The sequence below is a fragment of the Carassius auratus genome, unplaced genomic scaffold (genome assembly GCF_003368295.1).
Source record: "Carassius auratus strain Wakin unplaced genomic scaffold, ASM336829v1 scaf_tig00033419, whole genome shotgun sequence".
Taxonomy (NCBI): Eukaryota; Metazoa; Chordata; class Actinopteri; order Cypriniformes; family Cyprinidae; genus Carassius; species Carassius auratus.
In genome coordinates, this window is record NW_020526077.1 from 111,146 (window position 1) to 128,222 (window position 17,077).

General features: G+C 36.4%; 1 protein-coding gene across 1 annotated transcript in view; it reads right to left on the minus strand.

Annotated features, from left to right (window-relative positions):
* Window positions 1-15,897, minus strand: part of LOC113081215 (protein diaphanous homolog 2-like) — a 122,737-nt gene extending 106,840 nt beyond the window's left edge. Inside the window, exon 1 of the mRNA XM_026253296.1 lies at window positions 15,562-15,897. Coding sequence (XP_026109081.1) covers window positions 15,562-15,648 — 87 coding nt within the window. The 5' untranslated portion in view covers window positions 15,649-15,897. The remainder of the gene's footprint in view (window positions 1-15,561) is intronic.
* Window positions 15,898-17,077: the final 1,180 nt, after the last annotated feature.

Here is a 17,077-nt window from a genome sequence, read left to right on the forward strand (position 1 = left end):
GTGAAGCCAGATGAGTCTGTTCGCATCTCTTCAGAGATACTGCAGCAGGCCTCATAGATCTGTGTTTGCGACTACAGTACATCATCATTTTCGCAATGAGCAAAGTGGGAACATCCAGCAGAAGGGGTGGTGACTCTTTGACTTCATTTTCAATCCGTGGCTTATCTGAGCATGGCCAGATAAGGCAGGGCCTGCAGATGTAATCTGTCTAATGATATACAGACTTAAGCTCTTTCCGGTGTTTGGCTTTCTGTGGTTCTACCCTAAACAGACACAGAGTCTGCGTCAACTCGCTCTTTCACTTCAGTAAGTGAAACGGTGATGTCATTGTTGGTGTGCAACTCAAATTCATGTGAAATAACAATCCGTTGCACTCAACCACCCTCAAGTCACTTTCTCTTTTCGGTCTCCTCCCCGTTTTCTTTCAACCTTTGTCCATGTCTTTTCTATCCTGTTACTGGTCTCTAGAATGACAAGTTGCTTCACTATTGCATGTAGTTAAGTTATAAACATTTAGAGTTAATCAGACCATTATCATATAGTGCCCCAGTTATAAACAGTGATCTGAGTCCATCATTGGTTGGAGCCACCATAACCAATATCCTGTTCCTATACATGAGTTCCTGTGTATGATAATGTCATACTCAAGTATTAGCTTTAAATTCTGTATTAATAGAACACTCATGTACACCGCCAGTCACGAGTTTAGACACACTTAGACTAAACTTGTTTCCCATGATTTGAAAAACCTTGATCTGAAAGTTTTAATTAGGGATGTCCCGATACCACTTTTTCACTTCCGATACTGATACCGATGCCGCAGCTTTGGCTATTTGCAGATTCCGATATCAATCCGATATTTTTTTCTTCTTGAACTAATACTAGTACTAATAATAAAATAAATGCATTTATTTTAAAAACATCCTAAAAATATCTCACTCAAATGGAGAATAAATACTTCTCCAGTAGTCCACAACAACAGTTGATTAAGAAAAACTTCCCACGCTTTATTCAAACATTACAAAAAGAAATAAAAATACAGGTACTTCAGTACTTAAAGCTACCAACAGGTTTAAAGTTAAAACAATTTTAACAGCAGCATGGTTTGGTGATGGTTGGGGGGATGGGTAGGGTGTATTTGTTTGCTCGGGTGGGCGATATGGCAAAAATGACAAAAAAAAAAAAAAAAGTTTATAAATATCATGATTTTATCATGATTATTTGTCATGTTAGTTTTTCTATTTTGCAATCTGCTTGAGCGCTATAGCCAAACTAATATCCCTATAACAAAGACAAAGCTTGTTACATTAAGGTAACAAAATATGAAAAGGTATGGCAGTATGGATAGTGTGGATATTTAGGCCAAAGTGGGAGAAGATAAATATCTTTGTCATTATTTTATCTTTGTTATAAAAAAAAATTATAAAAAAAATCTAACAAAGATACACATTACAAATACACATAATACACAAATAAAAATAAACAATGTTTTATTTTCAGGTACAATAGTATTTAGCAGGACCATTTAAAAAAATTGAATGAACGAGTAAAAATAAAACACAATATACATTGATCCCAGAGTATTGAGTGATATTTCACTTTGTGTTTGGCGTTGGAATAATTCACCCAAAAAATAAAATAGGTTAGTGTTTTGTTTTTTATATCTTCATGTACCCATACAAAAATTGTTTTAAACCTGAATGAGTTTTCTTCTTCTGCTAAACATAAACACTATTTTGAAGAAGGTGGAAAACCAAACAGTTGCTGGTTCAAAGTGACTTCCAGAGTATTTTCCCCCTACTACCAAAATTAATGTGGACCAGCAACTGTATGGTTATCAGTTTCCTCAAAATATCTTCTTTTTTATGTGCAGCACAAGAAAGAAATTAATATACTGTGGGTTTGAGACAACATGTGAGTGAATAAACAATGACAGAAATTAAATTTTAGGGTGAACTATCCCTTTAATTACAGTGGCAGCATGTAGCCTACTGTTCCTTTAAGACTTGCACACATCTAATATACAGACATGCATCTGTTAATATCAGTTGTTTACTTTCATTTTAGACATAACCAACTGAGGCTATACATAAACCTTGTGTTTTTGGACACAAAACATAACTTAGTTCTGTAATCAGTAATGCACATGCTTTGAGTGTGCTCAGGGGATGTTAATGTATGCAGGGCCACTGCTGGCCAAATGGGTGCCCTAAGCAGAATTGCATTGTTGTGTCCCCATTCCAAAAAAAAAAACACCTACTATAGGGGTCAAAATAGACCTATAATAAAATATAAAAGTAAAGAACTAAATTGTAATAAAATGGTATTATTTACAAGTTACAATTTTACTAATACAGTTAATTTTATAGTCTCAAGCATTCAGAAATGACACACAAGAAAATTTTACTTCAATGAAAACAAGGATTAGTTTTTGTAAGGGTTGTGATGTCCACATGTTTTTGTTGAAGAAATTATAGAGGCTAGTATTTCTATTGCAAAAAGGTGGCCAAAAAAGAACGATTAAGTGGATATTTGAATTAAATGAATTAAACGGAACATTGAAACTCTAAGAGGATATTAAGGCAGATGCGGCGGGCCTCATTTTGGGCTTTTTTCTTTTTCTTATCTCGGCGCCGGACTACTGTTGTCTTTTACCGGACAAAGTTGTCCATCAGTTTTGATAATTTGGAGTCAGACACAGCATTAGAAGAGAGCGAGCGTGCAGTGTTGACAACTTGGCGACTTTGTCAATAGATTTAGCGACTTTTTAGACCCCCTTTGCGACTTTTTTCCAAAACAGCGACTAGTGACAAGTCTAGCGACTTTCTTGGACAAACCTTATTTAGTCTCTGAGACTTTCCAGTACTGCCGTACAAGCGTGAGGTTCTTGCTTTCCCAGCGCACACATCTCTCTTTGGATCAGCGAGCGCAGAGAGGAGCATCACTTTCAGTAAAAAAAAAAAAAAAGATATTCTGTTGCTTCTAATTCTATTTTAAATTCTAGTATAGCCAAAATCACAGCACAACCATTGTCTTAATCGTATGTGTATTTGATTTCATTAGACAATGTCGTAAATAGGATTTTAGTGCAGATTAAAAAAATTTGAGAGCTGGTTATGTAGTCTTAATGGACCGCCTTTCAGTCATTATAATATTCATTCCATTGTCTGACTACAGAAACATTAAAATATAATAATAAAAACCGTTTTATTGAGAATTTGGCTGCATTAAAAATGCATAACGTGAGCACAGGGAGGCAGCAAGACAATGCGATGCAGTTATGTCATGAATATGCTAATTAGCGTATGAAGTCATCTAGCGACATTTAGCGACTTTTCTGGCGGGGTTTAGCTACTTTCAACTGAAAGAAGTTGGCAACACTGCGAGCGCGGCTGCGGAAATGGCGCGTCACGTGTGCTTCGCCTGTCTACTGTCTTCACCGTGAAACGCATTTTAATATACATATAAAACAAAAGTTTTTTTGTTTTTTTTGAGCAACTGGTATGGTGCCCCCCTGGGAGTTGGTGTCCTACTGCATACTCTGTGTGGGAGCGGCGTTACTGGACATAGACATAAATACCTATGCCTATGGTACTAGATATGTCGGCTGTTGCAGTAAAATCATTCCATGGCGCCAGAACTGCAGCTGATAGAATGTGCGCTTCAGCATAGTAAACAAACTTTCTTCAAAAGTAGATCGTGGAGACATTTTTATCGTCCACGATCAAAAATATTCATATCACACACCCCTTCCACTCATTGCGTTGCAAATTTGGCATTCGACCATTGGACTTTTTTCCTCTTTAGGGTTAAAATACTTCCACACCGGTGACATGGCTATTCTGTAAGTTAGCTAACTCTCATACTCATGCGACTATAATTGGCTACTACTGTTATCACGTAACAGGCTGCGCTCTTAACTGGATGTCGCAGCATTTAAACACAAACCATGATTTGTGTTAGATAGGTATCAGATCATATTTTTTTTCTCCCTCTGATCTCCAATCTAGTGTTCTGAGCCAGTATCTGCACGATACCGATGACGTGGATCGGATCGGGACATCCCTAGTTTTAATGTTCAACTAAAAATTAAAAGTCTGTCTGTAAATACCCTCAGGTCACTCCAGACCCACATTAATTTATTTTTCAAATGAACACAAAGAGTGAATTTTTTTAAAGGAATTTTTTACTTAGCTCTATGCTACAATAGAAACCATATCTGTGTAACTATCATATGTTATGATTATTATATAACTAGATCTTTTAAACATTGATGGAAATGTCAGAGGATGATGAGTTTTTCCCTCCACTATACAAACATCTTATGGAACCTGACTGGCTAACATAAAATATTTCATATTTAGGAGTTCTTTTTTTTTTTACGGTTTTACATTTTATATGATTTAATTAATAATAAGCTTTACCAGCTCACAAACTCTCTGCAGTTCCCTCACAAAACCCAATTTAGGATACCCTGAACTATCACATTACAACATGGCTTACGTGCTGCACTTTGTCCTGAATATTCCTGAAAAAGACTGCAATTTCTAGTTCTGATGTCAACGGTGTATAACTGGTTTCATCAACGCAGATAATGTAATTGTTTCTGGTGTGCCTTGTGGCTTAAGCTTAGATTTAATTTAGAAATGTGCAGAGTGACTAAAGCTGAATAGACTCCAGAGATGAAAGATAACTTTGCTGTTGAAACAAGGACTATATTATGTGCCGAGCTGTCCTCTCACCACATCACATGACCAACCAAGGTCACTCTTTATGTGTCATGGGAACTTGTCAACAATTTTTGTGTAAATCACTGACTATTGCAAAGCATGTAGCACAATGAACCTGTTGAATCAAGCTACAAACCTCATGAGAGACACTGACATTTTAACCTCAAACATCAGACATAAAAAAATGACAGAAATCACACTGCTGCTTTGGGAAATCCATACAATAAAAACAAAACCTACCATTAATTAAGGGCGAATGCGGTTTGATGAATGCACAAATAATTATATGTGGGAGGAAGGTAATCATATTCAGTGTTATTATAATACCCTTAAAGGAACAACAATCCTTTTACTTTACAGTAAATTATTGAAAGAAAAATGCATGCTAAACAGAGGTAGGCCTATTTGATCCTTCCTCTTAAACAAGAAAAGTGAGCTTGATTTCAACTTGCTAATGGACTGATCAATGTTTCAAGATAATAAATGTTGTCCTGATCCTCAAAAAATTATGTCTCATCTCTTTCTTCATCATTGAAACATGCATCTGGCAAAACGGTTTGTGCTATTCCACATTTTAGAGTCAAAATTAAACAGTCCACAAATCATTTTAATTCTGTAAACTGGTTCCTGAGTGAAACAAGATATTCAATGAGATAATGTAAGGAAGAACTTGATTTTATCAGTCTAAAACTGTGAGAAGTTAGTTTTTATATGAGAATGGTACAATCAAACAATGCTCCACTGTTCTTAACATGTAAACTAACAGAATCATTTGAATGACGTGAACATGCTAGCATCTGAAAAAAAAATAATCCAGGGGAAATGCCTATTTTGTGCAGCACGACCAAGAAATGACTGATGACTTCAAAATAGGGCTGCATGATGTATCGTTTAAGCATTGATATCGCGATATACGAATCCACGATAGTCACATCGCAGAATGTGCGATGTAGGCTGTCGTAGTTGATCCGTTATTCATTAACTGTACGGGCCAGCTGCTCCCCGGCCCTTGACGAATGTGATTCGCGGAGAGCGTGCGAGAGGGAGAGAGAGAGAGAGCGAGAGAGCGACCCCCGGCCGCACGCTCACCGTCTTCAAACAACACGAGTGCTGTCTTGCTCTCTCTCCCTCGCACATATTAATCAATTGGCACGATGGTGTCGATGTTTAAATCATTTAAAATGAGAATATAAGTATGCTTACCCCATTTTTGTTTTTAAGAAAAAATTAGATTAGATTTCATATCGCAATATATGTCGCTGAAAAATAAACTATCGCTATGTCATTTTTTCCCAATATCGTGCAGCACTACTTCAAAATACTGGAGGGGTCCTCATGAAATAACCCTTTCCAAGAGCTATACGTGGGAAAATCTTTGGTGTGTTGGTTATTTCATGCAGGAAAGCTGAGCCAATGTTGATGTTTCTCTGGAATATTGGTAGTGTGAGCAGCTTTCTTTGGAGAGCCATCTCATGTAATCGATTCAAGACAGAGAACCCCCTTAAAATTGACAACATGAAGTATTCTGAGCTCCAATTCAACTGATATGGCTGCCTCATGTCATATGACAATGTGAGCATTATGAAGTGAGTGCTGAAGTGTTGCCAGAATCATCTGTTTGACAGGGTGATGTCAGAATGATCAGGCTGTGCTTCCCCCAGTGTAACTAAAGCACTTCCCCTTCCTCGCTTCCTGTGAGTCCAGAGACACTTAACATGTGTTCCACTTCCTGTTAGTTTCTCTGAGATCCCTAACACTAGGGCTGTGCAATTTGGGGAAAATATCCCCAAAAAATTTTTTTTTTTTTTTTTTTTACAGATATTGTGATTGCGATTTGATTTGCAATTTTTGTCTTGCAAAGTCAACCTTCAGCTTGAACATTGTCAATAGTGTGCAGCACAGTATAGGTATCGTAACCTGCTGAAAAAAAGACAACAGAAACCAATCACAGAAACGATTATGGTTTCCATTAAAACAATTACAAAATTCCTTTTTGTTGTGTGTTTTTGGAGCATTATTCCGATAGGAATTACTGTTGTTCTATTGTTTCTCATCTGTCAGATTACATAGACTCCATCAAACAGTTCACATTAAACACCATTAGACACCATTATAGTTTACATTAAAGCCAATATAATTCCCATTATAACCCTTAAATCAATTACATTTTCTATTATGCTTTGGGAGGGGCTCTATTGTTTGTTTGTTTTCAGCAGGGAATATTATAATGGAATTCTAATTTAAAACCAGAAGTAAAGTTTTGGGATTTCTAAGATTTTAAAGTTATGGTATGACAAATTCTTAAAACGTATAAGAAGTATTTCTGATTTTTGATCCGTTTTTCTGCATTATCTTCTTTTTGATCCACCAGTTTGCAGGGTAAAAACATGGGTTGATTTTCACATTGGTCTGAATAAAAACAACCCCAATACTATGTTTAGGGCCCTATGATTCCTCTGATGCTGAAAATGCGAACGGAATTGTGGAATCCAGTCATAAAAACAGAATTCACGGAATATGTCATATTTTGAATTAATTAATCAAAACTAAGTCATTACACTTAAATCAAATTGCGATATGGACTAGTATCTGTAACTATTAAGCCGCAAAAGTACATTTAAATACGAATCCTGCATGTTCTGCGTGACTCTGTTAATGAATGGTGCAGAGGAGCACGTGACACTCGTGGTGATTTCAGCATCTGCCGTCTCAATAAAGAGGACGTTAACACATGAACAACATCTCCCTCAAGAGCATCTGACCATTTGATTTGAGTAAAACTACCGTCACATCACATACACAGAACTGTAAATGTATTCACTGCAACCCGTCAAATTAAAAGTCTGGTTTGATTTGAAAGCTATTTATCAGTAGAATGTACAAAGCCTACTTCAACTAAAATGAAAAAAACTTTATTTTTTAAGGAATAATCATATAACATTTCTTCCATGTTTTAATTTTAATAGCAAATCCCCATTTTTTTTTTTGCTAAAAAATAAAAAATAAATAAAGTTTACTTAATTTTCAGCAATTAAAAAATAATTGAAATTAATGTTGTTTTATGCATTCTAATAATTAGACATGCTAAAACTGAATTTGGTAACAATAAAACATATGGTGAAAATAAATAAAACATTTCATAGTGCCCTTAACATGTAATTCTTGTTAAACTTTTGATTTACAGTTTAGTGCACTTTGTTAAATGGGTCACACATCAGTCATGAAGTGCTCTGCTGCAGCTAATGAATACATTAGGACAATAATTAATTGTATACAATTAAACAACTACATAGCGAATAATTAAAAAATAATAATATACAGAATTTAATAGCAAGTGCTATAAGGGATTGAAACGCAAATACATACAAAATAAATTAATCAAATGGCAAAAAAAAAAAAAAACCTAAAACCAATTTTTGTAACAGGCTGTAAAAATTGTTTTCTCTTCTTTAAATTTGAGAATTTTAACATGGGGGGTCTATTCGATTGACTCCCTTTTGGAGCCAGTCTCTAGCAGCCAGTCGATAAACTGCAGATTAAGTCACATCTGTGTTGGTTTCAAGAAAGAGACCTGAAGGTTGCTGCCTGGTTCTGCTCTGTTTGCCAGAGATTGTCTTAATATAGGGAGATACGAGAGTCTGTATAACTTACTATTGGAGAAAGTGTAACTGTCAACTTGGATCACGAGTGTCTTAATAACCAATCACAGTACAGCCTTGACATCATTGAATTTCAGTCAGAATCATGCAACACTCAATCGCCGTTTACGGATACCATAAGAATTAATAAGAAATGCTGTACACTGTATCCCACCGGTCACAAAGAGTCAGCGACTTCTCTTATGAAATGCCATACTTTACGTTGTAAACTCTAAAAGTAGTCCAATCCAAAAGTATTACTTAGTGTAAAACATGTTGGAGATTAGCCGATATGCTGTTGATTCATTAAATGATAAACTGTTTCCTATAAAAAGCGGTTTATTCAGCATAGTGAATCCTACATCCATAAAAAATGGGCTCTGGTCTCCTTTATCATTAGCATTAGCCATTACACATTTTTGGCTAAAGGTTGCAGACTTGCCTTCTAGTGGCTTTGCGTTTGCTCTGAAGTGCTTTGTCTTCTTCTCTTGAATTGCATTGGGTAAGTCTGTATTACAGTCTTGTGCTACAGCGGCACACTGGTCAAACTGCATTATTGCAGGCTTTACATTTGGTCAAATGAGCTCAAATGACTACTTGACAACAAAAATATGCGTCAACAATTATTTTTATTGTCAATGTTGTCGACAATGTCGACTAATCGTTTCAGCCATACTGACAAGTCACGGCCAAACCAACACTAGTCAGTGTTTTTAATTTGGCTCGGGAGAACTGGCTGGCAAAAAATCCCAAAAGTGAGTTGTTACTTTTGTTATGGTTTGGCCATGGGACCCACATTTTCCCGTGGTCATCAAACCGCAACCCACTTCATGATACTATAGAGCATCACAGTACCGCCCACAGCCAGTGCAGAAAGTAAAAATTAAATACAATTTCTGCATTGAAATTTGGGGTATAAGCCATAAAAACTTAACCATACATGGTATACTTAAAACCAGCTACGGCTGTACTAAGCGATAGTATATGCTCAAATAAACGCCAAAGGTTCATGGGGCACTAACCTTGTTTTGAGTTAAATACCTTTTATTCACGATGTCTTGGATAAGTACTTCATTACCCACAATCCTGAACAATCCCACAATCCCACAGTGATGTATCTGATTGGTGGAGCCCGTTTAACCGTCTGGTTAAACGCAGCGAAGGTCCGTGAAGACCAAATGAAGATCATTAATAAAAAAATTTAAAACCTGTGTTGCGTTTTGGGATGGTAGACTTATCAGTGCAATCATGGTCTACTTGGCTGCCATGATGGCTTTTTTCAGAGAGGAAAACAAAAGTGTTCAAAGGGATGAAAACCACTTCAGATAGGGTCATGTAACGTTAGTTGAGTGTAGCGTGTCCGAGGGTCAGCTTGTGGCTTTTGTAAGGGCCAGCATGAGGGACAAGACCTACAAAGTTTTGGTGAGTTTTGCAGGGAGGATGGTAACGTTAGTTAGCATTATCGTCCACTTTAGCTAGGCTACTGTAGCCTTCATATGGTATGAGTCATATCAGGCATTTTATAATGCTACTGTCCAGGGGCGCTGTACAAGATCCCGGGCCCTATGCATAGGCAGTCATAATGCCTAATTTATTTACACGATTAATACTGAAAGAACTGCTATTACTGCACATTCACTATATAAAAACACAATTCACTGGAGGAAAAAGTTTGCGCGGCCGTCGTCAGATTTGGAAGTTGCTCAAAGGCTCGTTCGCGGTTGTGGCTTCAGTCACCTTAAGTGAGGCGTGATGGTTTATGGGATGAGTAGTTCCTTCGCTCGAAATTAAAATATATACATAGTCTTGTAACTTTTTTCTCTTAATTTTTTCACTCAAAATGATATGTTATATGCTTATGAGTTCAGCCGTAGCTGGTTATCCTCAGATGTGCTCTAAAACTCTTTAAATTACGGAAATGAATGGGAAATTTACTTCCGGCACCAAAGCTCTCTCGGGCTGTGGGCGGGAATGTGATGCTCTATATATATACAGTACAGACCAAAAGTTTGGACACACTTTCTCATTCAAAGAGTTTTCTTTATTTTCATGACTATAAATATTGTGGATTCACACTGAAGGCATCAAAACTATGAATTAACACATGTGGAATTAAATACATAACAAAAAAGTGTGAAACAACTGAAAATATGTCATTCTAGGTTCTTCAAAGTAGCCACCACTGAAGAAGAGTCACACTGAAGGCATCAAGGGCTATTTGACCAAGAAGGAGAGTGATGGGGTGCTGCGCCAGATGACCTGTCCTCCAGAGTCACCGGGCCTGAACCCAATCGAGATGGTTTAGGGGTGAGCTGGACCGCAGACAGAAGTCAAAAGGGCCAACAAGTGCTAAGCATCTCTGGGAACTCCTTCAAGACTGTTGGAAGATCATTTCAGGTGACTACCTCTTGAAGCTCATCAAGAGAATGCAGAGAGTGTGCAAAGCAGTAATCAAATCAAAAGGTGGCTACTTTGAAGAACCTAGAATATGACATATTTTCAGTTGTTTCACACTTTTTTGTTATGTATATAATTCCACATGTGTTAATTCATAGTTTTGATGCCTTCAGTGTGAATCTACTATTTTCATAGTCATGAAAATAAAGAAAACTCTTTGAATGAGAAGGTGTGTCCAAACTTCTGGTCTGCACTGTACTGTATATATATATATATATATGTGTGTGTGTGTGTAAAATTTATTTTAATCATACCTTTATGCAAATCTCACTTTCTCATGAGAAAAATGCACAAGTTATTTAAACAAACAGTCAAGACCCCCCATATTTTTTTATGTGCTTCCTTTATTAAAACAGGTACCACCTTTCAGGGTCACTGGCTTTCACAACAAACACAGTGTTCTTCACTTTAGTCACTTACAGCGTGACTGTACGAGGAAATGCTGCTCTGATCATCTGCACTAATCTGTGCTCCGTTATGATATCTTACATAACAGCAGCCAGGCTTATATTCTATTTTAAGAGTTTCATTCATTTGCAATGGAATTTAATAAACTTCCATTCAGTCTTTGCTCAGGAATGCCTTTTGAGAAAATGCGAATTCCACTTCCATGACTTCACATGGTTCACCAAGACCCAGCTAGAAGACTAGTTAAGACCATAAACGCAAAAGTCACATTATTCCACACTGCAATTTGGGTGCATTAAAAAGAACCAACTAACAGAATAACAAACTTTAGAGTGTCGAGATTGAGTAGGAAAAATACTGCAGAACTTGAAGTGCCCAAACTGTGTTTGTCTTTATTTGTACCAAGCTGTGTATCAAACAGAGGATACATGATACCCCTCACAATCTGAAAGTTGTAAACAAATGCTGCATTCTATATATATATATATATATATTCATTGTTATTCCATGACATAGAGCAGCTGTTACTACACGGAGCCGTTGTTAACTGACAAGCTGCACAAATCCACTTACATTATCAGCTTGGATTTGTGCAGCTTGTCAGTTAACAACGGCTCTGTGTAGTAACAGCTGCTCTTTGTGAAATCATGCACCTGATGGAATTTACCACTGAGTAGATAACCGACTGTACTGACTAGATGCGCGTTAATCATCGGCCGATATATATTGCACCCCTATTATAAGACAAGTTTGTACAAGATCATGCATCTTTTTTGCCAAAATATTTAACGTGAAAGTGAATTTTTTAACATTTACATCATGTTGACAAAATTGGGTTACCTAGAGGGTTAATAAAGAAAAAGTTAATTTAATCATGTTGTAGTTAAATTTTCAAGTTGACCTAAAAATGTAATCAAACTTTTTTTTGCCATATCGCCCAGCCCTAGTTTACTGGAAATCATATTTTCTCCAATAAAGACCAGGAAATTCCAATTTTACCTACAGTACACAATGAAGATAGAATGAATATGACAAAGTGAACAATATAGCACAGCATAATTTGAAATAACAAATTTTAAATAGCTCGCTTGTGCATGTCCAGTGAACTATCCTGTGTGCACCCAACTGACAGTGTATGAAAAAAGTATTACCAAGAACACATACTCGCTTGTACTGCTGACAATTTCTAACATGATTTTCCATACACCATTTATTATATCTGAAAAAAAAAAAAAATACAGCAAAATTACTTGTCCCAGCATTGTTGACTTGTTAGGCACACCTACATTCTGTTACAAACAAAAGCGGTCATTCAAATTGCCAACTCCCATTGAAAATGAATGACTTCTGGTTGCTTTGTGGATACAAGTTACTGTAAGTGTGACTTTAGTTCACTGCTTAAATATCTAGAGTGTATCATTCTAATTTAACAAGCCACAACTTGTTTTGTTTTTAATACAGCATAGAGAGAGAGAGAGAGAGAGTTATTTCACTCTGAATCTCCTCTTACCAATCATTAAACTTTGTAACATTAAGTATTATCTTTCCCTCCTGTCATTTAAGTGCCACCCTACTTAAAGCTGTCATATGTGATTTTCTCTTACAAATACTCTACTTTCCAATGAAATCATACAATAAACCACAATCAAATATGTCAATGTCACTGTTATACATCTACTGTACTCAACAAACACATGCATTCCCTGCCTTTTACCATAATAGATTCTGGAGACTTATTTGTTGCTCAGAAAAAGCAAAAAAGCCTGGAAACTTAAACTTGACCACCCTTATGGTCGATGACTTCCTCAATTTTGCCGAAAGCCATTGTGCAACAGCAAATGTTTTGGACTTCTCATGTATGCAGAAATGTTAGGCAACAGAGAACATGCCTGGCACTAAATCAGCCACAGGATGGGCAACTGCGAGATCACTAGTATAATGGAGAGTGACATCAGTGTTAAGGTCTGAGAACGTGGGGTGAGTGTGTGGAAGCCTAAACATCCGCTAATGTTTTTTTTTTTTTTTTTTGACAAGGGGCCCTGAATATTTCTGGTACTTCTACTGTGACAAAGCTGCTTGTTTGCAGCCAACTGAGACAATATATTTTAAAATGATTATGATATGTATTTGTAAATGTATTTTTAAATGTATATTTCCACTCACAAATAGCAATTTCTCAGTGATTTCCACTCATTATTTTTTAGAGCTCATCATAGACCTCAATATAACTACAAACCCTTACACTACTGTTCAAAAGTTTGAAGTACGATTCTTTTTTGGAAAGAAATTAATACTTTTTTCACTAAGTATGCATTAAAATTGATCAAAAGTGACAGTAAAATATTGTTTTCAACATTGATCAACCAAATTATCATATTAGAATAATAATATGAAGATTTATCATCACATAAATAAATATTTAAAAATAGTAAAAGAGAAAATAGATATTAAAAATCGTTTTTCATAATATTACTGTTATTACAGTTTTTTATCAAATGCAGCCTTACTTAATGTAAGAGACTTTTATTTCAAATAAATAAATAAATTTGTTAATTAAAATTCACTATCCATACCCAAACTTTTATAAAGTGAATATTAAAATACATAAATCCTGGTATACAGGTTTTCCAAGAGTGTGAAAACATGGTTCTTAAATAAAAATGAGTTGCTGTTTAAATGCAGAGCACAAATTCGGAGTATGGGTCACCATACTTGGCTGTATTTCACTTTCATTCATTAGTAGACAAAATGTGGGGTGTTTTCAACTGCTCCACTCTGCTCCACTCATGGAGACTTCCCAGCCAGATCTAAACACCAACTAGTCATAAAGTATTAGAACATACCCATATTCCTCAGAATCTGGGTCACAAAAAGTTAGTTTGTAGTATCCCTACCAGACTACTTTTAGGGCACCGTTCAACTACAGCTTCAACTACGGTAATCAGAAAGTCTCCATCTGGCTTCCGAAGGTTTACATTCCACAAAGCAAATGGAGCTCATAAAAGGATGGATTCCTGCAGCTCCCAAATGAGCGCTGTCATTATGAAGCTGGTACAGGACATTTAACTGGAGACAAGGTTTAGAAAAGTTACTATGACTATGCAGATTACACAGACACGCATTCACCTCGCTTGATCTGGTACCCTGCTGTAAAAAAATATGCTCTTGCTCTGCCCAAGACCTAACAAGATGACTAAATGATCTTCAGACAGCTTTGTTAAGTCAGCAGGCAAGGCCACAACTTTTGGGAAGTGAGCAGTCTTGTCAAGTAATTAATACATGCATGAAGAGGCACCTTGAAATAGACTGTCCTACATCCAGCAACCAGCATTACATATTTAGAAAAGCAAATGAATCCTAGGTCACTAAAAGTGGCATGAGATATGAGAAGGCTGTGCAAGACACAGGTATGACAAAGTACAGTAATACTAAAATACTTGGCTCTATATCAAACAGTTGACAAATGCCTAACATGCACTTACCAACATACTGTTCCGTTACTAGTACTGACAGTTAAACATTTTATTTCTTAAAAATCACATGACGCTGCTGATAAGCTTGAGGCTGGACACTAACAATAGACAACAGACAAAAAACTTCATCATGTATCACATGGGCCTTTCTTTGCCCTGAGGTCATCAAGTCAGCAAACTTTCAACAACGTTAGAAAACTTTCAAAAAGGCAGCCAGCAAGAACTGAAACAAACAATTCTAGTTTCACTAGTTCTAAGCTTTTGAGATAAGTGTAACCATCCACAAGGTCCAGCACTATCACAAACATGGCTCCAGACCCTACTGAAACTCAGTGTTTCGACAGCAGCACACTATCACGAGGTTCAGGGTCCTGAAACGTAATACACCGATAGGTTCAACAGCTCCATCAGAGAGTGCTGACTGAGCTGTTAAACCTTTTGCTGTGAAAACAAGCCCCAAGTTTGAGAGAAACTTTGTTGATCAATATAACAAAACTGGTCAGATTCTTCACTGCTAAACGTATCTGAATGGACTCTAGAGGTAGAAAAGCCAAGCAGTGTGTGGAAATTTGTTTGTCATGGTTACTGCACAAAAAGGGAGCCTTTTGTGTCCCTCATGAATGTGTGTAAACAATGACTTTAACAATTACAAGCTGACACCGACATCTACAATGAGTTGTTATAGGCATTTGGCATTTCTTTGTTTTTGCTGAAGTTGGTGTCAGCTTGTTTTAAATGTATTATTTTCTTCTACAAACACACGGCGACACTTATGTTGCTGAAAAATCTCACACTTAATTTTACATAACTAAGAAATAACACCAACAAAATGAATCCTGGAAATATAATACATACCAGTTTTTTGTTTTTGCTCTCATCCTCACTGGATTTCTTTTTGGGGGGTTTATTTGGGTCCTCCCCTCCAGCAGCCTGCTGATCCATCTTCGGAATTAAACTTCTCTTGAACAGTAACTTTGTTTGGAGTTTCCCACGAGTTTGTAAACACTTATGAAAAATCACGTTCCTTCAAAAGCCATGCCATCCATAAAGAAACAAACAAAAATGTGAGTTGGATCCAGAACTATTCCATGTAAAAGTATCCAGCGGAATATGATATAACGTCTGTGTATGAAGCTGTCCAAAATAAAATAAAGTGTGGTGAAAGTCAGTCCAAAACAGCTAAATTACTCAGAGTCTGAGGGGGAAATAACAAACATGTTATAAATTACATTTCGGAAGTGTTTTGTCATGTAAACTATATGAAAGCACATTGAATAACTACAATAAATTATATAAAGCCATATACAAACTGTCAGTTAAGAGCTTGTGAACTTTTGTCGATCTTAATACACCAGTGTAACATTATAACAATCATCTGAGGAAACACTTTTGCCATTTAGTAGTCAGTTTAACAATGCGTTTAATAAATTCGGAATTTCACACTCAATTAAATAGCAAGTCTAGTAAAATAAAGATGTTTCAGACACTTGTAAAAGCCAAAAGAGGTCTGAGAGTTTTATACGAAATGGCATGATATTTTATCAAATGAACACATAGCCTAACTGATTTTATTCAAAGGAGAAATGACCGCTGTTGTCCAGGCGGTTAACGTTACTTTCACACAGGAAACTGTTATTCCAGCGCTGTGAGGCTTAAAGTAAAAGTGTACAATAAAGACATTGGTTCTAAACGCTAAGTATGCTTACATGGACATAGCGAATTCATATTAAACAGACAGATAGTCAAGTATTAATGTAGAAAAGTCACAAAATCTCATCCAAGGCTTACCTACACAACGAAACGCACGAGACAGGCCCACTATTGTCCCCGCCTATGGACGGTTCCCAATACTGGTGAATGGTCACATGGTAGAAAGATTTCAGCACTGATTGGTCACTTGAATGTTACAGCTTGACGAGGGAGGGGGGGTTCATTACTCGTGGGGGAGGAGACCGCTTTCTATGGCTATAATAGAGAACTGACTACTGTGTATATGGATAGGCTTCAATCAGTGGAAAGTCAATAGCATTTGCAAAGCAGCGCAAATCAGTGCACTGGAGTAAAGAAGATGTATAAAGAAGATATTATAGTAGGTGTAATAAAAAATGTAGTGCACTTTTTGTATTTATTTGAATTATGTTTCACCTATGACATTAATACATTTTATTAATTTTGGAATAGCTTGAGGGTAAGTAAATTATTAAAGTATTTTTTTTTTTTGAGTGATCTATACCTTTAATCATTTTAATGTCTTTCTATTTTAATGTGTTTATCTTGCAAAATAAGGGTAAATGTGATGTATTTGGAATTGCCCTAATTTAAAAAAAGAAGTAGCAAGAAAGAAAGAAAGAAAGAAAGAAAGAACACGAAG